The sequence below is a fragment of the Embiotoca jacksoni genome, unplaced genomic scaffold, assembly GCF_022577435.1.
Source record: "Embiotoca jacksoni isolate LCO1_2020_lvr unplaced genomic scaffold, fEmbJac1.0.p SCAF_18, whole genome shotgun sequence".
Classification (NCBI taxonomy): Eukaryota; Metazoa; Chordata; class Actinopteri; family Embiotocidae; genus Embiotoca; species Embiotoca jacksoni.
In genome coordinates, this window is record NW_027185318.1 from 2314209 (window position 1) to 2336894 (window position 22686).

The 22686-nt window shown below is 44.4% G+C and overlaps 4 protein-coding genes across 4 annotated transcripts in view; 3 read left to right on the plus strand and 1 right to left on the minus strand.

Moving 5' to 3' along the window:
* Nucleotides 1-2539: 2539 nt before the first annotated feature.
* LOC138199811 (actin, alpha cardiac muscle) lies at nt 2540-5939 on the plus strand. Its single transcript, XM_069152028.1, has 9 exons — nt 2540-2574; nt 3677-3827; nt 3918-4046; nt 4237-4347; nt 4456-4540; nt 4861-5022; nt 5117-5308; nt 5404-5585; nt 5678-5939. The coding sequence occupies exons 2-9, from the start codon at nt 3699-3701 to the stop codon at nt 5819-5821; spliced, it is 1134 nt and encodes a 377-aa protein (XP_069008129.1). The 5' UTR covers nt 2540-2574; nt 3677-3698; the 3' UTR covers nt 5822-5939.
* A 528-nt stretch (nt 5940-6467) lies between these two features.
* On the plus strand, nt 6468-13019 carry arhgap11a (Rho GTPase activating protein 11A). The gene is made up of 12 exons (XM_069151788.1): nt 6468-6625; nt 7225-7292; nt 7379-7475; nt 7567-7823; nt 7938-8101; nt 8195-8338; nt 8500-8574; nt 8948-9121; nt 9217-9346; nt 9942-10041; nt 10679-10793; nt 10914-13019. The coding sequence occupies exons 1-12, from the start codon at nt 6497-6499 to the stop codon at nt 12332-12334; spliced, it is 2874 nt and encodes a 957-aa protein (XP_069007889.1). The 5' UTR covers nt 6468-6496; the 3' UTR covers nt 12335-13019.
* A 1661-nt stretch (nt 13020-14680) lies between these two features.
* Nucleotides 14681-16515, plus strand: grem1b (gremlin 1b). The gene is made up of 2 exons (XM_069151790.1): nt 14681-14778; nt 15230-16515. Exon 2 carries the CDS (start codon nt 15231-15233, stop codon nt 15777-15779), a length of 549 nt encoding a protein of 182 aa, XP_069007891.1. The 5' UTR covers nt 14681-14778; nt 15230; the 3' UTR covers nt 15780-16515.
* Nucleotides 16516-17128: 613 nt separating this feature from the next.
* The window catches only part of LOC138199812 (formin-like), a 48092-nt gene continuing 42534 nt past the window's right edge, over nt 17129-22686 (minus strand). The window contains exons 17-19 of the mRNA XM_069152029.1: nt 20982-21131; nt 19641-19722; nt 17129-19530 (exon numbers count right to left, since the gene is read on the minus strand). Of these exons, the coding sequence (XP_069008130.1) occupies nt 19486-19530; nt 19641-19722; nt 20982-21131 (277 nt within the window). The 3' untranslated portion in view covers nt 17129-19485. The remainder of the gene's footprint in view (nt 19531-19640; nt 19723-20981; nt 21132-22686) is intronic.

Here is a 22686-nt window from a genome sequence, read left to right on the forward strand (position 1 = left end):
ACGTCATCACGTTGCTTTCTCTAAATTGGCCGCTAGGTGGCGGTAGTGACGGTGGACTGATGCTGGGAAGCAGGAAATCCGGTGTGGTGGAAACGAAATGACTTAAGAACCGTTTTCAGGGACTTGTACTTTACTTGAATATTTCCACCACATGTCAGAGGAAAATATTTTATATTAATAATAATGCTGTATCATAATGGTTGTGAACTTGAACATGTACACTGTACAAAAACATGCCTCCGTGGTGGTGATTAAGCATGTTTGTATTGCCTTCCATTTAACGGGACACCTCATCTAGAACAGCTTGTTACAGCTAAAAAAATAAAATAAAAAGTTTTTTTAAATACCTTCTTTTCAAATTGTCAAGAAAGAGGATAGCCATTTCATTTTAGAACATTATACTTTATTTTTGTTTTAAATAAAATGATGATATGTTGTGTCTGCAGAACTATGAACAGGCCTAAATAAAGATGATTCAAGTTTTACATCGGTATGAGGAAAAAAAAATCAACAGTCATCAGTCTGAGAATTACAAGCTTTAGTAGACTCTTATTTTACTAACTGTGTTGGCAGCAATTAATGAATCTTCTCTAATTAACTCACCAACATTCTTGTGTTGGCGCAAAATGGTGCAGGTTCAAGGTCTGAGGAAATCCATTCATTTACAAAGTGTAAAGTATCTAAACTTTTGTGCAGTACTTCAGTAATTGTTCTTACTCACTTACTACAACTGAAAATTGAATTTAAAGATGAGGTCCTCATGATAAAATACTGACTAGATCAAAGGCTCAAGTAGGCAAAAGACAATAAGTAGGTCAAGATGGATAAAGATTGGTACAACAATGGTTAAATAAATATTATGCATACCATGAACAAACAAAATAAATCCTATATGCAAATTGAAATTTTTAGCCAATATTCAGGTGTGTAAATGAGATCACGGGGTTTTTAAAATGCAATGTGATTTGTTAGCGTGTACTCACCCAGCTTGGGAAGAAAGTACCAAAGTACCAAAAGGAACTGTTGTAGCACTTAGGGGAGAATGCATCATGAATAAGCAGTGCCACTACCGACTGTTTTCACAGGCTCACTAGAATAGCGACCCATTATTAAACTCACCTTAAGCTCTCACATACTGCACAAAATATTTCTGAGGCATTTCTCATTTACATTTTTATATGAAGCCCCAGGTTTTAGGATTTAATGCTTTCCATTACTGATGCTTGGAAGAAAAGAGTGACTGTGAATCACAATTATTTTTTAATGTAACAAAACAATATCAATCCAATCTATTAAAAGGGCTCTCTGTCATGCAGATAACTATGTGATGCTTCAGCTGCATCCAGCTCCAATCTGTGGAGATTTAGCTATAAATAGGAGGCTGTGTTGTCTGGTGGAGCACGATGGAGCAGTAGAATGCTCTCACATTCCTGCAGCTATGATATAACCTTACATATGACATACTAATCTTTGACATCAGAGTCATTCTTCCTTTCAGGAAGACCTGAATAAATACTTTTTTAAACATTACAAATACTTGAACGCTGTGCTCTGAGATCGTGCCGTATATAATATTTCTTTGGGAACGATGTTGCACTAACAAACAGTATGTCAAATATTTGTATCATTCCTGCACAGATGAGAGCATTACCTCATAAGGTACAATGTAGATCAAGGAAAATATACCGTAAGTTGTGGTTGGCACAAATATGGAGCTCCTCCTTGCAAACTGACGGCTCGGGAACCTCAGTGGCTGCTCATTAATGACTCTGTTGCTCACCATAACCCTACAAGGAGACAGCTGGGCCAATCAGGGCAGAGCGCTGACACTGACAGGCCACTCAGACGGCCGGATCAGACAGAGCCCGGCTGGCATTACCATCAGCTGTTCCGTGCATTGAGGAGGCTCAGCGCACATACCAGCAGGATGGTTCACACACATATGCAATGTTTTCATCTCCTTAACAAGGCACCGGTGACGTTTTCCTGACTGGGTCAACATAGCGGGACTTTTGGGTGGCTATGACTACAGTAAAACGTCTCAGGGATATAAGACATATGTCACATTATGCATATTATTCAAGAGCTATAAAAGATATTACTCTGCAACAGATATGCAAGTATGCATTTTTCCAAAACATAAAGTCACATATTTCCTCAAAGTTCATGTGGAATGATAAAAAAAAAAAAAAAAAAAAGCAAACTGTTTTCATTTTGTTTAATAAGATTAAGTAAGATTCTAAATAATCACAATAGAGATGCAAATAAAACCTTCAAACTTCCTTTTCACAACAACCTTCCAACACCAACTTCTAAACTGTTTATTATCAAACCAACATTTCATTAAAAGTGTCAATCAGTCACAGGAGTTCATTATGGAGAAGTCCCCTCCATGTATGTAAAACTCACTTTTCCTGGGGCATGTTGATTTTTGCCGGCAGCTCTTATTTGGACTTGTGTGAACCCCCTCGGCCCCGCCCCTGGTCCCTCGACCCAGCATGGGTCTTATTTAAGGGGCTCTCCTCACCGTGAGCCTTCGTCCCAGTGGAAGCATCCGTGTACCAGTGCACCTTGGTGAGTACATTTCACGGCTTGTCTCTCTGAATCACTGAAGATATCGGAGTCATTTTGTTTGATTACCTTTTGCTTGTTTCTGGAGGTTCACTCCAGGTTGATTTGAGTGAATGAACATTGGATGAAAGAATGAATGAATGAATGGATGATGTGACTTCAGCTAAGAGTTTAAGTTGTAATTGCTGACAGGACTTGTGGGCCACAGTTAAAGCTGGAATTACTGGTTTATGCTTGTTATGATGGTTTGCTGTTAAAAAAAAACACGCTCATTGGCTGATGGATTTTCCTGTGAAGAAAACACTCAGTTATAAGGAGAGTTTCTTTGGGAAAGGATTAAGATAAGACTCCTGGATGTTAATACTTAAGCATGACAGAGAGCGGTACACAAACTCTGAGAGGAAATTGCCCAAATTTAACAACGACCCGACGAATGAGGCGAACAGGCAGCCGGGGCAGAGCGCCAAGTAGTAAACCAAAAAGCGTCCCAGTCTGCAGACGAGGCGGGTGCTGGCCCGGCTCTTCTCTCAGACCTGAAATAGTAGGAGATCCATGTGTCACTTGTTTCACCCTGTTAAGCACAGTCGGGGTGCCGATCTTAAAAATAGATCACAGGTCTCTCTGTTATGCCCCTTTTTGGTGCTACCTCAGCAGCTCTGAGATGTCTGTCCCAGGAACAATCATGGCTGTGGAGATATGGTATCAGTAGTCATACAACAAGATTAGAACCAAAATAGCATCCGAAGGCACGTCTCATTAGCTCTCTATACGTAGCACCCATCGAGGTGGGCTGTGTTGGGGTTTGCAAGTGATAATACCTTAAGAACAGCCATCAGATAGTGTTGTAGGTCTTCAAAGCACTGTGGATTACAGTTACTACGCATACTAATCATATGAGGGCTTGAATGATTATGTCACTATCTTTTCCAGACATAGCAGTCATTTCATCACATCATCAGCCACTCCAGTAATAAAGTCTGTGATTGTCCGGCTAAAACAGGCATTTGTGTTATGCATTATATGACGGGCGGCTTAGGCAGCTGCTCCTAACACCCAGACTAAAGCTTCTCGCCTTGTCTTTCCATCCCCACCTGTCAAATTTTAGACCAACCCAGTAAAGCCTAATCATGTGTGACGACGATGAAACTACCGCCCTCGTGTGCGACAATGGCTCTGGCTTGGTCAAGGCTGGATTTGCCGGAGACGACGCTCCCCGTGCTGTCTTCCCTTCCATTGTTGGAAGGCCCCGCCACCAGGTACTTTCAAGGGGAAAAAACATCTGAAATACGAGTAATAAAAAGAGTATTTTCATGTGTCTCATATTCCTCTCGCGCTTCTTCCCTCAGGGTGTGATGGTGGGTATGGGTCAGAAGGACAGCTACGTAGGTGACGAGGCCCAGAGCAAGAGGGGTATCCTGACCCTCAAGTACCCCATCGAGCATGGCATCATCACCAACTGGGATGATATGGAGAAGGTGCGTGTTGACAGGGAGACTCATTCACAACATTCGTGGCAGCTGACCGAACACATCCTGGATAATTTACCGCCTGGCCGGTCACCGTCATGAAGGCGTCTCTATTTTCAGATTTATAGACCTTGTTGTTGTTTATCCAGCCAGCAGTTGTTTCAGCACTAACATCAGGCTGTCCTGTTTCTTCCGTCAGATCTGGCACCACACCTTTTACAATGAGCTGCGTGTGGCCCCTGAGGAGCACCCCACCCTGCTCACTGAGGCCCCCCTGAACCCCAAAGCCAACAGGGAGAAGATGACCCAGGTATTTTAGAGCCACTAATCTCTTGCATTTGTCTTGCATCACTTTTATACTCGGTTGACAAACTTTGTTTTTTTCTTTTTTTAAAATTCTGCTTGCTTTCTCTTGCAGATTATGTTTGAGACCTTCAACGTCCCTGCGATGTACGTGGCCATCCAGGCTGTGCTGTCTCTGTACGCCTCCGGTCGTACCACTGGTCAGTAAAATATATATATATTTTTTTACATGCATCCAATTTACTTCTGCAATAACCTGCTTACTGTCTGTAGAAGTACTAAATTTTATGTGTAAGGGAGGAACTGTTCATCATTTACATGCTGAGGCTGTCTGTCATCGGGATGCATTCTTGTCTCGTTGTCAAAGGGAAGGTGTTAATCCCTCTTCTGCAGGGTGTGATGTCAGCATCAATATGTATAGTTTATGATGCGAGACATAGTTGAAGATGGTAGACTAATACTTAGCCGCCTCGCCTTCACAATTGCATGGCTAATTATGGCTCTTATTTGCTTGCTAAAGGTATCGTGCTGGACTCCGGTGATGGTGTGACCCACAATGTCCCCATCTATGAGGGTTACGCTCTGCCACACGCCATCATGCGTCTGGATCTGGCCGGTCGTGACCTGACCGACTACCTGATGAAGATCCTGACTGAGCGTGGCTACTCCTTCGTCACAACCGGTGAGATTGAGCCACCACAGTTAATTCGTTTGATTCATACATGAGAGGTAGATTATGTGTTTTTCATCAACTCTCAAAACTTCCTGCCCCTTAGCCGAGCGTGAGATCGTGCGTGACATCAAGGAGAAGCTGTGCTACGTGGCTCTTGACTTTGAGAATGAGATGGCCACCGCCGCCTCCTCTTCCTCCCTGGAAAAGAGCTACGAGCTGCCCGACGGTCAGGTCATCACCATTGGTAACGAGCGTTTCCGTTGCCCAGAGACCCTCTTCCAGCCTTCTTTCATTGGTGAGTTCAGCACCTACACCTGATTTACTTCCATTTCTTTTCACGCCGTATTTTCTCTGTCACAAAACTCATGTTTGTTGCTTGTTCTCCACCAGGTATGGAGTCTGCTGGCATCCATGAGACCGCCTACAACAGCATCATGAAATGTGACATTGACATCCGTAAGGACCTGTACGCAAACAACGTGCTGTCTGGTGGTACCACCATGTACCCTGGTATTGCTGACCGTATGCAGAAGGAGATTACAGCCCTGGCCCCGAGCACCATGAAGATCAAGGTGAGAACATTGTGAAGGTCTTTAAGTCATCACTTACTGATACAATAAATGAATACCCAATGAGACTGAAATGGTGTTTGTTCCTTACCTAGATCATTGCCCCACCTGAGAGGAAGTACTCTGTCTGGATTGGTGGCTCCATCCTGGCTTCCCTGTCCACCTTCCAGCAGATGTGGATCAGCAAGCAGGAATACGATGAGGCCGGCCCCTCCATCGTCCACAGGAAATGCTTCTAAGCACACAGCCACCTCCTTCCGTCCATGCATTTGTACGTTGTTGTCTCCTGTATATATATATGTGTATGTTCTATTGTAATAAAGTTAAACCCTTGTGAGAGTATCTCCTGCACTGTTGTTGTAACTGGCAGAAAATGTGAAGGGTCAACTGGGGATGGCTTATTTAAGATTTAAGATTAACACGTGATCATGAAAAGGCAATGTGATGTTTGCAGTCTGTTGACAACTGCTGTTATTTAAGATGACTGCTCAGCTCTTCCACTCCGTTTTAAGTGGTCTCATTCATCAAACGAATTAGTTTTCAAAAACCAGACCAGTAGTTTGCACACAGAGGCCCAGTCCTGCGCAATAAAACGGGCAATTCCCCCATTTCAAATGTGCGATTGGTTTGAATTACATAGTCAGCCGGTTCACACGGAGCGTCCACTTGAATGCTAATCCGCAGCAACAGAAACTGCACCGCCCGGCGGTGCTGCCCGGGCGACAAAAACACACGCCCCCTAAAGAACGCCATTCGAACGGTTTCCGTCCAATCAGAGCGCAGCTCGCGGGGAGCGCCGCTGTTTGAACGCAGTGCGGAAGCAGACAGCTCGACTCCGTGCGGTCCGTTAGCTCGCGGTTCACGAGGCGGTTTTAATCCCCCCGGTTCACTCGTCTGAGGAGGGATCATGTACGATGAAAGCCGCGGAGAGGAACGTGATGCGGTTAGCGGCCGTGCAGCAGCTCCGCACCGCGTACGGCATCAAGACGAAGAACTGGAGCAAAAACAAAGGATCCGGCTGCAAGTCGGCGGCGAGCAGCTCGGTGAGTTCACGGAGGAAAACGGATGCACGTTTCGATTCGGTTGACGACCGGTTGTTGTGACGTCTCGTCGTCAATCAACACTTTTTGAGTTTTTGCATGTTTCAGGAATCAAATGAGCATTTTCCCTTGAAAGCTGTTGTTCCCCATGTCGGTCACTGGAGATGCTTTTTGTTCGGCTGTGTGATTATTCACACCGTGAATGTCTTCACCAGCAGGACGGAGACACACAAGGACAATGTTGTCTCCTGGGACTTTCCAGCTCACTGTGGTGGTGTTTTTGGTGTCTTTTTTCGTTTTTGGCTCACAGGAGGTTTTGCTGCAGCAGACTCAGTGAAAAGACTTTAAGCTCCGACGGTGAAGAAGTCAGGAACTAAGATGAAGTAATTCTTCTGGACAGATTCAGTTGTTTGAGGTCAGAGGGAAAGTTTGGCATCCAGCCATCAAACAAATGACAAAAGAGGGACATTTCAGTCTTGAGTTAATCTGAAAAACAGTGAAACTGTGATTTTGACATACAGGATGGGTTCTTGGCTCTTTCTTTTTTTCTAAAATCTAACACTGAGCCAAGTTCATGTTTTGTTTTTGTATTATTTCCCCAGACAAAAGTTTTTGGTGTCCCTTTGGAGAACTTACCATACTATAATATGGAGCGTGGCAGCGTGCCGAGGTAAGTTTGAGTTTTTTCTTGCACTTACAGCTGGCAAGTTCTCTGTCGTCCATGTTAGTACTCATGATATTTTCCTGCCTTCTCAGTTTCCTGGTCGACGCGTGTATGAAGCTGCTGGCGCACGTCGACACCGAGGGCCTGTTCAGGAAATCGGGCTCCGTCGTTCGCCTGAAAGCCCTCCGGGTGAGTGACGGCCCGACATCGACCTTGCTTTTCACCGAGGTGACCTTGAACGCCGTGTTAACACAACAGAGCTGTGCTTTCGTCTGTCCAGGCCAAACTGGATGCGGGTGAGGAGTGCCTGTCCACCGCTCTTCCTTGCGACGTGGCCGGTCTGGTGAAGCAGTTCTTCCGGGAGCTGCCCGAGCCGGTGCTGCCCGCCGAGCTGCAGGACGCCTTCCTCAAGGCCCAGCAGCTCCCCACTGAGGGGGACCGAACCACCGCCACCGTGCTGCTGTCTTGTGTCCTGCCGGACAGAAACCTGTGTGTCCTCGGCCACTTTTTCGACTTCCTCCAAAATGTGTCCAAAAGGTGCTTCGATTTATTTATTTTTTTACGATTGTAATGATCTTTATCACAGAATAGTTTAATATTTACATAGATGCTGTTCCCCCCCCCCCCTTTTTTTTCTTTCTTAAATCACAGGAGTGCAGAGAATAAGATGAACAGCAGTAACTTGTCTGTAATCTTGGCCCCCAACCTCCTTCACTCTGGAGACGGAGCAGAGAAGATGAACGCCAACACCGAGAAACGCCTCAAACTGCAGGCGGCCGTCGTTCACTGCTTCATCGAGAGCGCCCACAACTTCGGTACGACTTGAGGCGCCTCGCCGGCTCTTCTTCTGCGTCCGGCTGCAATGTCGCTTTTGTATTCCTGAACATCTTTGTCTTTGTGTTTCGCAGGTGTGTTACCGCGGTTTCTTCTGGAGAAAGTTCCAGCCATGATGGGCTGCGAGGCGGGAGGAGTTCTGTCTCCGACTCACGACGAACTCGAAGAGCTGGAGCTAAACTCGGGGATGAAGAGGAGACACCGACGCAGCTTCGGAGGTAAAACTCACCGCAATATCGAGATACGTGAACTAAATCAAACATCGTCCTGATGAATAACCACACTGGAAACGTTTAGTAGCATTAGACCTGTGCATGAATTATCGCTTCAGTAAATACCTACTTTTTTTGATTTGGTTGGGTTTGTCTCGTGTTTTCAGATGTGGTCAATGGTGCACTGAATAAAATAAAAACTAATAGAACTCCCACCAAAGTCTCCCAGGCAGACGGTCCCGGTAGGTACCGTGACGAGATGACGCCGTGTGTCATGTAGCATGTTGATGCTGTATTAACGTATGAATGTATTAATGCTCTGCACATTGAAAGGACAAGCTTTTATGTTCCTCAAACAGAAATCAAACTTTCCCTTCATACTTGTATTTTGCGGTGCGCTTCAGATGAAATTTGCATTTGCTTTCATGATGAATAACGTGAAACGCGGCCCGACTGTTTCGGCTTGTTTTCTTTGCCCGTCTGTCGTTTGCACGGATCGTCTTCCACAGATCTCACTGAAGCTCGTTCTCAAAATCATCTTTGGTGTTGCTTTTCAAATATTGAAGACCAATCCTGCACACGTGGAGGCATTAATTCTTTTGTGATTTTCGCCAGTCTTTTCCTCTGCAACTCCTGTCATTGCAACGCCGACCTCCAAGCGAAAGCTTCCTTCGGAGTCTGGGCACTCGTTTGGATTTTCAAACAAGAAACGTAGATCTGTGAAAAAGAGTCTGGGGATAGAATTACTTCCCAATACTTTGTTCAGCGGTGCCTCCACTCCTGGATCAGGTATTAATGAATGTTTAGTCAAATGGGAATCAACTGTTGCTCAGTCATCTGAAGCTTGCGGTTAAGTTTACGTGTTTTCACCGTGTACGTTCCAGCCTACAGCGCTTCAGGGGTCCTGGACTTCACCCAAAACGCCTCGTCACCGGCAGGGAAGTCGAGAAGACAGTCGATGACCTCGGTGAGGAGGAAGAGCCGGCGACTCAGCAACAGACACGCAGTCAGCAGGTACACATATTCTCTCTTTGATTAGATATTTGCCTCTTAGTGAGATATTACAAAGTACTTCCACATAGATGAGAATAAAGACGAGGTGATGTGTTTCCCATTTGTGTTTAAAATATTTGTTTAACGAGAGATAATAGTTTGTGTAAAACAAACCTAAAGAGAATCGGGATGAGAGATTCCACAGTACGATATTACCATGATGCTTAAGTCACAATATGATATTATTGCAGTTTTAAACATTTTACTGTATGCTGAGTATTGCAATAACAACATATTGATGACCTTTTTTCAACTGATAATTGTGTCCTTTAAAGAAAAACTTTTATCAGAAAAAACATCTCAATAAATAAAATATAGATTTCAGTCTGTTTATCTTCTATCGTTTATTTTTTTTACAACAGCAAACTGGGATTGTCGAGCCGACAGACTGTCATAAATGTTGCATGCACCTCAGATTTATTTATTAATGCTGTTATATAATACAATCTTAGTACTCAGTATACTGCGCTGGATCCATTTTTCTTTCCCCCACTCCCTAAAAACTAGAGTTTGTTCTTCGGTTACTCAAAGTTGTTTGAACTCTTCTCCTCTCCAGAGTTGAGTCCGGCTGCGTTTCTCCGAAAGTCGGCAAAAAAGAAGCTCCACGCAAGTCTCTGCGTCTGCGGTTCAGCCTGGGGAAGAGCAGCAAAGATGCCGTAAGTGTGGTTGCACCATAGAATTTCAACCACTGACTGCAATTAACTGGTGGGGTGATGATGATGATGATGATGATGATGATGCTGCTGGGGGGGATCGGTGTACTGTGGCACTTTGTTGTTGTGTAACGGTTAAAGTTTACTTTTAGTGCTAATGCATTTAAACTAATGGCTGCAGGGTTTTAAAGATAATCTGGAGTGTTTTTCACCACTTTAAATTTTTTTAAAATTATGTTACAAAACTAATTGTGTTCATACTTGTTTGGTACAAAGTCAGAGAATATCTCCCGTGTTACTACACTGAGCACTCAGGTGGCCGAATGTTGGTATACGACATATTGTAAGCTGTTTTTTAGGTACATCGGGTTTAAGGTGCTTGACTTTCTAATGCTCGAGAGTTACATGTATATTCTTGACTGAATAAAAAGTTAAAAACAAAACCCTATGTGTTGTTTCTTCTGAGTGATTTTTAATCATCCTCTGAAGAACTAACCACATAAATCATGGAATTAACATCTTAATGTTACATGTTGGCTGATTTCTGTGGGGTCCTTTTTAACAAAATACTTCTCTTAATGCTTAATCCTCCTCGAAGCTTCTTTCATCTTTCATTTCTCATTTCATGCTGGTGATAAAGGGGTCTCAGTCCATTGGTTGGCGACTTGCCACGCAGGAGAGCACCACCAGTTTCCGTTTCACCAACGATACCGAGTTCAGTCCATCAGTTGTGCCTCAAAAAACTGAATCCAAGAGTGAGTACTAAAAACCCGAGCTGTACATTCACTGCTAATCAAATATTTCTATTGTTGTTGTTTTACAGATGTAGTGTCTTGAACTCTAACGCCTGCCGATATCCCTCTTTACTTCACCAGGCTCCAAGTACATCAGTAAGTCCGAAGACAACCTGCTGACGCCCCGGTATGACCGAAGTGCCCTCCGGACCTCGTGGAGCGGGGCGAGCCGCGGAGGAGCGCGGGCTTTCAGCCGAGGCTCGTTCACAGACACCCCCATGAACGAGTGCCTCAAGAGCAACTACACGTCTGAACCCGTCATCGTCGTACCCAAACCTCCGGCCGGGACCGGCCTGCCCATGAAGCTGTGCTGCGCTTCCAGCGCAGAGAGCCTCGAGAGCGAGAGTTCTGCCACCGAGGCCCGGAGACGCCCGAGCCCCACGCTGCTGAAGATGAAGACGGCCTTCGCTGAGTCGGGCAGCGACGTCCACGCTGTCCCGCAGGACTCCCGCAGCGCCACGGGAGCCGATGTGATCAAACCGTCGGACGGCATCCCGGTCCCTCCACCGGAGACTCCAGTCAAAGCTCTGTTTGTGAACAGCTTCCCAACTCCGCAGAGACTTCTGGCTGATGAGCAGAACATTACTTTTGGCCAAATTGACTTTGCCTCTTTGTCTCCTTTGCATATTGATAGTGTCGTGTTTGAGCCGGGTGTGTACGGTAGCCCGGTGACTAAGGAGTGCAACAGCAGCCACAACGGCTCCCCGGTGGGACAAAGTGAACGGGAGGCCGAGCAGGTGAACTGCAGCAGGTTGATTGACGCTCTGGACATCCAGAGTCCTGCTCACTTCACGCTGGGCGTCTCCTCGGGACTTCAGTCCACTCCATACAAGCCAGGGCTTAGACTCCGAGACGAGCCGGTCACACCTCCTAGAAGTGGTACTGTAGTCGGCACATTGTACGAGAGGGACGTGTTTTCCCCAGAGATTGGTACGAAAGTCCAAAACCAACAACCCCTCTCACCAAACAGCCTGGAGAGTGAAAAGCGGCGGGTGGCAGACCACATTCATCACTTCAACAAGCTCACTCTTTACTCTCCCAGAGACTCCAGAGGCAAACAACTCAGGTCGCCGCTCAAGTTCCAGCGCACCTCTGTGCGGCAGACGGTGCGCAGGATCAACTCTTTGTTGGGAGACAGCAGGAGAGCCGCTGGAAGTGCCGAGATCACCGCCAACCAGAGTGGACCGGTGGTGAAGGCCGTGAGTCTGGAGAGCGGTCTCTCCCCTCACCCTCAACATCAGCCTCACCCGGGAGAGCCTAAAGTGGGCTTCCTAAAGAAACCACCTCCGGTCCCTCCGAAAAAGCCCAGCACCCTGGCCCGTAAACCGAAGAAGGCCTGTGCTCTGGGAGACGTCACCAACAAGGTCCAACCAAAAGTCAAAGGTGACTCTTCTGTCCTGAATCCTTCAGCAGAGAAGGACATGAGCCATTACCGAGGTTCCCCCAGAAACCCTCTCAACCAAGGACGGCTGATGTCTGCTACCAAACCTGTCGATTTATAGTCCGTATTCTTTTGGCCTTTTCTCTCCTCTTACTATGCAGGTCTCTGTCTGGTAAGACTACGTGACATTAAACATTACAACGAATATTATCTACATTTTCAGGGTCTTAATTTATTTCAATCTATTGTAGGTGCTGCTTGTGTCATCTTATTGAGATGTTTTTTTTTGCCTTACATTTCTCTTAAAGTTAAATCTTGACACACATCGGCCTCTAAGTAAGATCATACGTCGGGCAGAGCTTAGATTGTAGTGTTCGGGCCAAATGATCTGAAATGTGATCGGTGGTATGACGGGAGACTTTTTGATAGTGTTACGCCTTTATGTATGCGTTTTATAGTTAATTTTTAGGTAGATGATTGTGGGGGGGGGGGTGACTGAAGTGAAGTTAAAACTGTTTTTTTTTAATTTCAGAATATTTTCTTAAATTCAATTTCAATTCAACTTTATTTATATAGCGCCAAATCACAACATAGGTTATTTCATGGAACTTAACACATTAAAGTCCTTACAGCAAGATTTTACTGTCTTATGTCAAGAAGAAAAAATAATGCACCTTTTGTTGGATTTGATTTAAAAGAAAAAGCCAAACTGTGTTGTTTACTTTATCTGTTGAAGTGCATTAATTTGAAAATCTCCAGCCAGAAAAATGTGTTGCCATGTGAACAGCTTCAGACAAATAAAATCAAACAGCATGAAGTTTGTGGTTGAATTATTTTCACTCTTCACCACAAGGGGGAGCCCTCCAGTCGCTTCAGAGAATCAGGCTTCTGCTTCTTGCTGTACACTGAAACTCGGGAGTGTCTTGTGTCAGATGATGTATTTATTACCTCTTGAGAAATGTTTGCAGCATGTCTTTGAACAAAATTGGTTCTGGTGCAATTGTGACAACTTAATCTGCTCCCCTTTAATACACACATTATTCTTTCTACTAGTTTTAAATGGGATATGTGAGCCGAACCGTGGAAAAAAAAAACCAAAAAAACCTCCTAACTGCTTTTAAAAGTGAGATAAGTATCTGGCTCGGTGACAAGTTTCAAACTTGCGCGAGGAGATCTTTTCTTGTAAAGAATCTGAAGAGTTTCCAGTGATGGGGTGAAGGTCAAAATCATTCCCACAGAGTTCTTCCCGGCAGCCCATTGAGAAGCTCGCAAGCTTTTCATGTGTAACACGAGAGACTGAACTTGGACAAAGTGTCATGTTAAAACATTGCGGCAGGAGCGCACCGCTTGATTTCAAGGTGTTGTGTTCTGATCCATTAACATCAGCTGCGCAGTTAGACACGTGTTTAGGTATGTGAGCAGATCCATCCATCAGCTATCTACCCGTTTGATCCTGAACAGGGCCACGGGAGTGGGGGGGGGCTGGAGCCCATCCCAGCTGACTGCGAGCGGAGGCGGGGTTCATCATGGACAGGTTGCCACGCCATCACCATTCACACCTATACAGGAAAGAATCGGAGAGATTGATGCATCGAAATGAAACCCTCCAGATAAATTACCCTGCATACCTTCTAGGATGAATAATTCATTTACTATAGTTGTATAAACCAGTCTTAATCTATGAAGAGGAACGTTTTGGTTACCAGGTCGGAAAAAATTGCTTTAGCTGGTATTCATCATTGTCCCACTTCAATTATCATTTATTTCGCTCATCAAGTACTCATGGACCATTAATATTCTGGAACAACCCGAACCAAAACCAGGCTACGGATGAACGGTCCATAACTCTGGACTTGTAAGAAAGTTCCAATATTTATAACTGCATTACCAAACAGGAAGGAAACGTCATCAGCCAAATGGATGTCTAACAATCTGGCGTCCCCGAAGTTGCTCCTAATGTCTTAAACTTATTTTTCAAGCAGAGCATTAGATTATGTGGGAACACATAAATATACACATATTAATATAATTAACTAAACAAAATTTCAAGTTGATTGCGCAAGAACTCATCTCTTTAATTATTGTGTTTGGATGTTCAATATTCTTATCGTTATGCTCCTTTAAGTAAAACAAAAAACTCAAACTTTTTTTCCATGTGCGCATAAACTTCAGGCCTGCACGTCTCCCCCCCCCCCCCTCCCCGCCTCCCCGCGCCTCCTCCCCACTGCCTGCCTGCCCTCGCTGTTCCTCGGTTGTCTGTTTTCTTGAAGTGGGTTCAGGGAAGTGTTGAGGGGGCGGATAGTCTTGATTTTCTCTACATCGTGCTTAGCCAATAACTGTTGTGCACATCTCAGCTGGCAGACATTTAAAAGGGAGACAGTCCGGCGCTGGAGCAATTTGTATTAAACCCCCTGGCCCCTGTCTATGGAGCGGTTAGTCTCCCACCCATCCACAGTCCCACCAGTGCACAGTCGACAGCAATAGGTGGCTATCACCTCGGAAGGTGCCGTACAGAGTACTGACAGGATCAGATCATCGCACTTGAGGCAGTGGAGACTCGCGCAGGTGAGTGGATTTGTTCTGTTTCTGATGCTCTCGTTTCATCTCCCGCCAATCACTCTGCTTTTTCAACTTTTGGTATATGGCTGATAAATGTATGCGTGTTATTTACTAATGTGCGTATGTATGGTTGGCACGCTGTTGGTTTACTGAAAATATGAAAAAGTTTATTCTTTTACTTTGACGAAATCTATTGGAATTCTCTTGGATAGTCGATAAAGTATGTGAACATAATTATGTGATATTATATAATTTATTAGTTTGAGGTTATTCAGATGAAACACGGTTTGGCATAAATATGTCGTACCTTTTTTGTGGTTTTGAAAAAAAGAAGAGAGAAAAACTTCTCGCTGTGCGTTTTTACGCAGCGTAAAAGCCTTGACAGCTGTGCGCAACCCGTCCAAAGTTGAAACGATATAGGTGATTCATTATTTTCTTCTTCTCCTTTCTCCCTAAGAATGGCCAACTCGACGCGTATCCTCTGCAGTATGGTTTTCATCATTGGGTTGCTATCCTCTCCTGTGGATTCAAAAAGAAACCGAGGATCACAAGGCGCCATTCCTCATCCTGACAAAAACAACCCAAACGAATCGGAGCAGCAACCGCAGCCTCCGCAGGCGGGCTCTGGGTCCCGGCAGAGGCCGGGCTCATCCTCACCCGCCGACGAGGTGCTGGAGTCCAGCCAGGAAGCTTTGCATGTGACGGAGCGCCAGTATTTGAAACGGGACTGGTGCAAGACGCAACCTCTCAAACAGACAATCCACGAGGAGGGCTGCGTCAGCCGCACCATCATCAACCGATTCTGTTACGGACAATGCAACTCCTTCTACATCCCCAGGCATATCCGCAAGGAGGAGGGTGCCTTCCAGTCCTGTTCGTTTTGCAAGCCAAAGCGTTTTACCACCATGACTTTCACATTGAACTGTCCCGACCAGCAGCCACCCACCAAGAAGAAGCGCATCCAGCGCGTCAAACAGTGCCGCTGTATATCCATAGACCTGGATTAAACACACAGCAACGACGTGTGTGTGTGTTTTCATGTTGTTATTATTCGAGGACAGGAATGTTGGTAGGAAAAAAAAAAACCAGTGATCTTGGCTGTCACACAGCCGAGAACACGTGCCTTTCTCCATTTGGAGATATGCACGTAACTACAATATGACATGTACAATTGTCCTCTTGCACAGGGTGTGAACAAATACGGACATGCAATTTATTAAACCGACAGTGAACAGCAACACTTTACAGCTCACCAGCTTGAAAACAAGCATCACTGCACGGGAAAACGCGGACTTGGAATGGGCACGTTTTACGCACGACTTCCTCACCCCAATAGGACTGCACAATCCCGGTTTTTATTTAATAACCCATTTCTCCAGGCACTCCATGTGACAGGGAAGCATTTCTGTCCAATCCTGTATTTTACTTGTTTATATATGGTTGTTGAACTGGATGTTTCCACTGTGTGGAATTTGATGAATGGCTTTATTTGTAAATGAGAAATGTGATTTTGTTCGATATTTCAAGGATCTTTCAAGGTTAACCTAATTGATTTCTGTGAATTTCGAAGTCCATCAGTAAAGATTTTTTTTGTAAGTTGGGAGCCTCCTAAAATACACAAAAGGCTTCGTGTTAGTTTATACGGAAAAATGTACAGTGGTGGTTTATACAGTATCGAGATTAAATAGTTGTAAAATGTAAAGCCATTTTTGATGTAACCAGTTTCTTTATTCCTTTGATTAAATTATCCATGAAATCTAAATAAACGGATGCTGGAATATTGTGCACATTATTCATAACTAATTCTCTGGGAAAATATATAATTTTTTTTTTTTTTTTTAAATAGCCTTTCATCCTCTGCTGCTCTCCTGCGCGGAGCCAACATCTCACTGAGTCCCTCGCACTCAGACCTCGGAATAAATCTCATCGTAAAATAGTCAGCTTTATGAGAATAGATGTAGTTACTTTTTCCAATTATCTCTTGAAATGATGTAATTTAACTTCGCCAGATTTGGTTACAAGGCTCGCAAATCTGTCAGAGGACTGAATGGGGCTGTTCACGTGTAAATGATGAAGGCTTTTCGGCCTTTACGGCACTAATCCGAAGTTTGATAAACAAGTAGCAATTGACGGAAAGTTTTTTTTAAATTAAAAAATATATATATTCTTCAACCGTACATATCAAATAATCTTCATAATACATGTTCTAAAACACAATTTGCGGTTTTTATTTTTTTTTTGGCGTTTAAGTGCCACAGTTGTAAATCTACAGTCTGAGCTGAGAAGGGTCCAAAACTTTGAAGCGGTCAGTTGGTGATTTATTGATCTTTGTTTGCATAATATAAGAAGGATTACTCAATACAACTGGAGCTGAGTTTTTTTTTTAATTTTTTTTTTTTATGACTAAATGTGTAAAACCAGGTCCCAAATATCCAATTTAGGGCACAGAATGACGATTGTGACAGCAAAAAATGTTAAACCACTGAAATATCTTCAATTTCCCTCTTAAAAACATAGTTCTGTTAAAACAATGACATGTTTAAATTCCCTGTTAACAAAACTAATTGCTTTCTTTCAGATTTCCAGGAAAAGCTTTAATGTCCTAAAACAAGGCTGACTGAAGGACTTCATGCTGACTCAGTTTATTTAACAGCCTAGCGAAAATATAAATCACCAAATCCTTTTTATGACTCAGGTTACTTGCATAAATACCACATTTTTTGGTGCTGGCCTAATGGAAGTGTTGACATCAGAAATTTGAGAGGAATTGGTTTTAACGCATCTTTCGAATTGCAGGTCTTCATCCAAAATGAATCAGGCTTGTTGGGTGTCCAGTAGTTTATTCTTGAAATTTAAAACAATTCCATAAAATTACACGAGAGCTACTGAAGGTTACATGAACCGACATACGTATAGTAGAGGCTACAACAATTCCTTGGTCAGTATCAGCTCATTTTTGCTTTTCAATCCCTCTGGAGTAAAATATAGCAGTTTAAAGTTTTGAAATTGATTTTTGTACAAAATAAATCGCACACGTGAAAGACTTTGGAGGGTAAAAAAGTAATTCAAGGTGCAGTTTTTCGGATACTCTGATAATGGAAGTCTGTCTGAGGTATAACAACTCGCATAGCTTGATTATCTTAAATGTTTTGAATACCCACAATTCAACCCTCATGGCTCCAAAACTAAACAAAAAAGGCAACTTTCTTCATTCTCTGCAAAGTTCTCAATTTCCACATCGCCAAGCACACTGCAGATCTGCACAACATACAGGCAACATCCATGTGAAAATATAGCTTTCATCCGACTGACCTATCAAGCAGCTTCAATTACAACTCATACATCCTCAAAGAGAACAAAGCTGATGATTTTTTGTTTTGTTTTTTTGGCATAAAATAACTCTTTCCTTACATAAAGAACCTTCCTGAATGAAGCCTACAGGAGCGTGTTTACATTTGTGAAAATAAAGCATTATATCTTAATACAATTTCTTAAAAATAAAAAAACTAACAGGATTTTATCATGACGCAATACAATTTATACATCTTATAACAAGGAACTCTTGCATAGGAAAAAGAAGTGCAAAAAAAGTGCAAGACAGCTGAAAAAAATGCACGCAGGTACATGACGGGGGAGTGTCGTTCAGAGCGTGCTACAACATACAGCTACTGTAAGCAGGTAAGTGCTTACACACCGCGACGTACAGCACGCAACGACGGATTAACAACCTTTTCTTCTTTTTTCTAAATCGTAGGTGAGTGAGTGCATGGCCAAAACCTGCTGTGTTCTTCTGATGTTTTTAAGTGCAGGTTTGTGTATGTGAGGCTCGGACTCGCTGCCAGCTTCAGCTCTCCTCTGGCCGGCACCCAGGAGAGGTCAGGCTGGTGCAGTGCAACACGCAACACAGTGAAACCGCCACATACTGGGTTTTTTAATTTATTTTTTTTTTAATCACGCACGCGACTTATACACAACAGATCACACGCAAAGTATCTTCATCTGCACTTGATGCCCAGCGTGGATCATTTATCATATTCTTCAAAGCTGCGCAGTCCCTGCCGATTCTACATGACATATTTACAAGACTTTTAATGAGCCATGGTGAATGAAAATCTATCCGCTACAGCAAAGGACGCTTGGAACTGCTTTCTTACCGCTTTGAGAGACAGATCTGTTTTGTCAACAGGGATTTTCTTCTCAGCAGACATTGCCAGGAGGCCATATCTGTACACTTTGAACACGTTATAGTATTTTCACTACATGTGGCTGTCTGAAACAGTTCAGAAAAGAAACAACTCTCTGCTTCTGAAGATCCAGAAGGAATCTTGTGGACGCGTCAGCTGGCACTGCTGTGAATCCCACTGAACCCTGGAGACCTTTCACAAGCTGGGCACTCAGAGGTCACGCCACGCTGGATGAATGAGGTCAACCTTTGGCCTTTAAGACTCCCATCACTTCGGCTGTGTCAGCCATGCATCCTCGCTGCAGGGGTTACAACTAAAAGCCTGAACATGAAGGTGGTGGAGGGTTAGGGGTTGGGCAGGGGTGTCCAGTGCTGTTAGTGGGGCAGAGATGCAGCAGTGGGAGTAGAAAGAGTCCGGTGAGGTTTCACTGTGAGTCTGTTTCGGTGCTCAGAGGGTCGTCCAGCGCTGCCGAGGCGAGCTCGCGCCCACCAGTCCTCTTTTCTTCTTCTGCTCTCGCTCGTCATGTCACTCAGCTGGAGGACACGCTGGCTTCCTTCTGCCGCAGCCTCTCTTTCTGTTGGCAACAACCACAAAAAGATTCAGTGTATTGATTTCAGTGCCGACACAAGGACGAGCAGCTTTCCGGAAATTCCAGTGGATTGCTGAATATAGATCAGCTCTCACCAGACTGTTGGCATTGATCTTCTTGGTTTCGACTCTTTTCTCCGCTGTGATCTTCTTAATGTTTTCTTGAGCTTCCTTCAACCTGTAGAGCAAAAAATACCCACAAGGACTTGATGTTAGCAGAAGTACACGCACGCATGCACACGCACGCACTGATCCTCTGCGGTCAGTGAAAGCCCCTTAAGTGAGAAGCAGCAGAGAATGACATTCGGTTGAGGAGATAATGAGGCTGCCTTTAAAAAACACTTGGCTTTTATGAGCGCGCAAATATTATTTAAAATAAAGTTAATTGTACATAAGCACAATCAGCTGGGAGTAGTGTGAGGCACTATTACCGAGTAAACAATTAAGAGTGATTACATGGATCCATGGCAGGCCTGCAGAACCTTCAACTCGGACTCAGGTCCGTGAAGAGAGCCGTGAAAGCAGCACATGAAAACTACAGCCCAGAAATGACCTCGCTGCTCCGTTCCTCTCGTTGGGCTGCGTGTCCGGCATCATTACAGTGTTTATCAGTTCTCCCATATCGCGCAGCTTTTTAACGGCCAACGGGCCCCCGTCCACTGGCCAGTAAAGCCAGGCGGCCGCCAGGAGGGTCTGCAGTCCCTCGGTGGAATGCCCCCCCAACATGACGCCTCGGGTCAGAGGAAACGTTATAAATTCAGGCCCCAGTCCTTCAGACGGAGGGCCGAGGCCTCAGCTACTCCTCTTTGATGGCCTCCCTCTTTGCTTTAATTACAACCCAGCATCCGCACATCACCTCTGTACAATTAGTGCTAATTTGACATGATGTCCAGGGGTGTTAAGCGCCTCTCCGAAGGCGACAGAAACAAGAAGTGTAGTTTGAAATGTTTAAGCTTCGGTTTGCAAAGCAAAGTTGTAAAGTTGTACTGCCCAAGTGTTTTTCTTTCTTCCAGAAACAATATTTCTACCGCACGCTGAACACATCAGGATTTTCAGCGGATATCAATCATGGTTTTAATTACCATCATTCAAAGGGACAGTACACTAATTAAGCACAGATTCTTTTATTGAATCAATTTGGCCGTCTAACAATGCAAAGTTACAAAATACGAAAATGAATTCTGCACCGCAGAGGCCAAGAAATCCTGATTTATAGTCTCAAGTATCAAGTAGGGTAAAGCTTCAAAAATACTGGATCCTTTATTTGATCATTATGAAACTCGATCTTTATTCATTCTGCAAAAAAAAAAAAAAAAAAAAAAAAGCTCTGAAGAATCTGAGATAACCCTCATGACACTTAGTCTTGCTTACCAGTGAAGTAAAGCTTCACGACAGAGACAATGAGAAGCAGAATAACTCTACCAGAGTCCGCCTCACCTCTCCTTGGAGATGTTCTTGCTTTGTCGTATCCAGGTGTTCTTGAAGTCGTTGCAGAACTCATACCAAAGCATGAAGACGTAAGTCGGAGTCACGTCTTTCTCTCCAGATTTTGGCTTGACACCCAAGTAGCTCACCACGTCCTGGAAACTGCAGGGAAAAACACAGCAGAGGCCCAGATAGTGTCTTATCACATGTAAACCCCTCGGATTAATCTCAGACAAGTCCCTGTTGATGAGCTACTTAAAATTTTAAATGGAAGTTGTATAACCAAGAAACAGACAAATACAGGTTTAAAAAAAAAAAAAAAAAAAAAGTCGAAACTTTTGACAGCACACAGAGAAGTTGATGGATGTAGAGAGAGACAGAGAGGCGAGGAGGCGAGAAGCCGAGCTGGAAGGAGAGCGTCCACCCCGCTGGGCCACAGGGGAGAGCCGGTAGCGGCGGCTCCATTATCACATTGACCTCCACCGCCTGCAGGGGAAGACTGCCAGAGGAGATGGAGACAGCCAAGAACAGGCAGCTGCTCCTCCAGACAGACACTCACTCACACTCACACTCACTCTCACACTCACTCTCACACTCACTCTCACAGCTCCAAGAACATATTCCCTGGCAGACAATGACAGGTTTGCATAAGACAGGTGTGCACACGTTAAAACACAAAGAAGAAGTGAGGCCAGATCGATGTGAATGAACAGATTGCGGTTGTTCTGCTTTCCGGACACGGAGATGGACTGTCGCGCTGGTGTAAACCAGCTCCTCAGCTTAATTCAATTGTAACCAAATCTGAACTCTTGGCGAGCCTCTCAGCAGCACACACAAGGCATGAAAAGCAGCCTGCTGCTTCAGATTCCCTCCTCAAACCCAAACATGAAAGACATTTTCTAGCTGTGCCTGTCAGAGGGTTGATAAAAGGGGGCCATGATTCAAGAGATGCTCTCTGTCCCATTGACACCCCGATAGGCTCTGACCTCCAGATGCTAGGTGGCTCTCTGCAACGCTAATCGAAGACATGTTCATGTGGAGTGAAATGGTGCAATATGCTGCCCAGACGCCCAGCTAAAAGTCTGAGAAAAAAAAAAAAGGAGTTGCTGCATGAGCCTGCTTCCCATTTCCTAGCGATGCGTCATTTTGCTGCGATGCTCAAAAGAGGAGAGCGCTGTAGATCATTCTGTACGCTCCAGAAGAAGTCTGAAGAACAAGGCTCGGAGATGTTTAGATTGACCAAACAGACGTGCTGTCGCAGGTTGCTGCGCTGCAGCCGGCTCTGGTCTGGTCTGGTCTGGTCTGGCATGATGAACAGGGTCTCTCCTCCAGCAGCTCCTCTCCTGACCCTGGGTCATCATGTCAAAGCTTGCACAAATCAAGCAACAAGCTTTTCCCCTTTAGCTTCTAGAAGCTTATGAAGCAAGCAGATACACGAGTCTTCACTCGAAACAGATGCAAACACAGTCTCACATGGCAAAAAACAAACAAAATCAAGCAGACCTTTTGTTCATTTGTGAGCGCAGGCCAAATGCACTTGTACACAAAACTCGCAAGCTTACACTTCTGTAATCTATGCTATGATGCCATTGGCGTGAGAGGGTTTACTGCAGCACCCACAGCCGGCATTCCTCACTGACAGCTATAAAAAAAGACCCATTACAAAACCATGAACAGCCGTGAGAATCAGGGAGATATTTGGACAGGCAACTCTGCA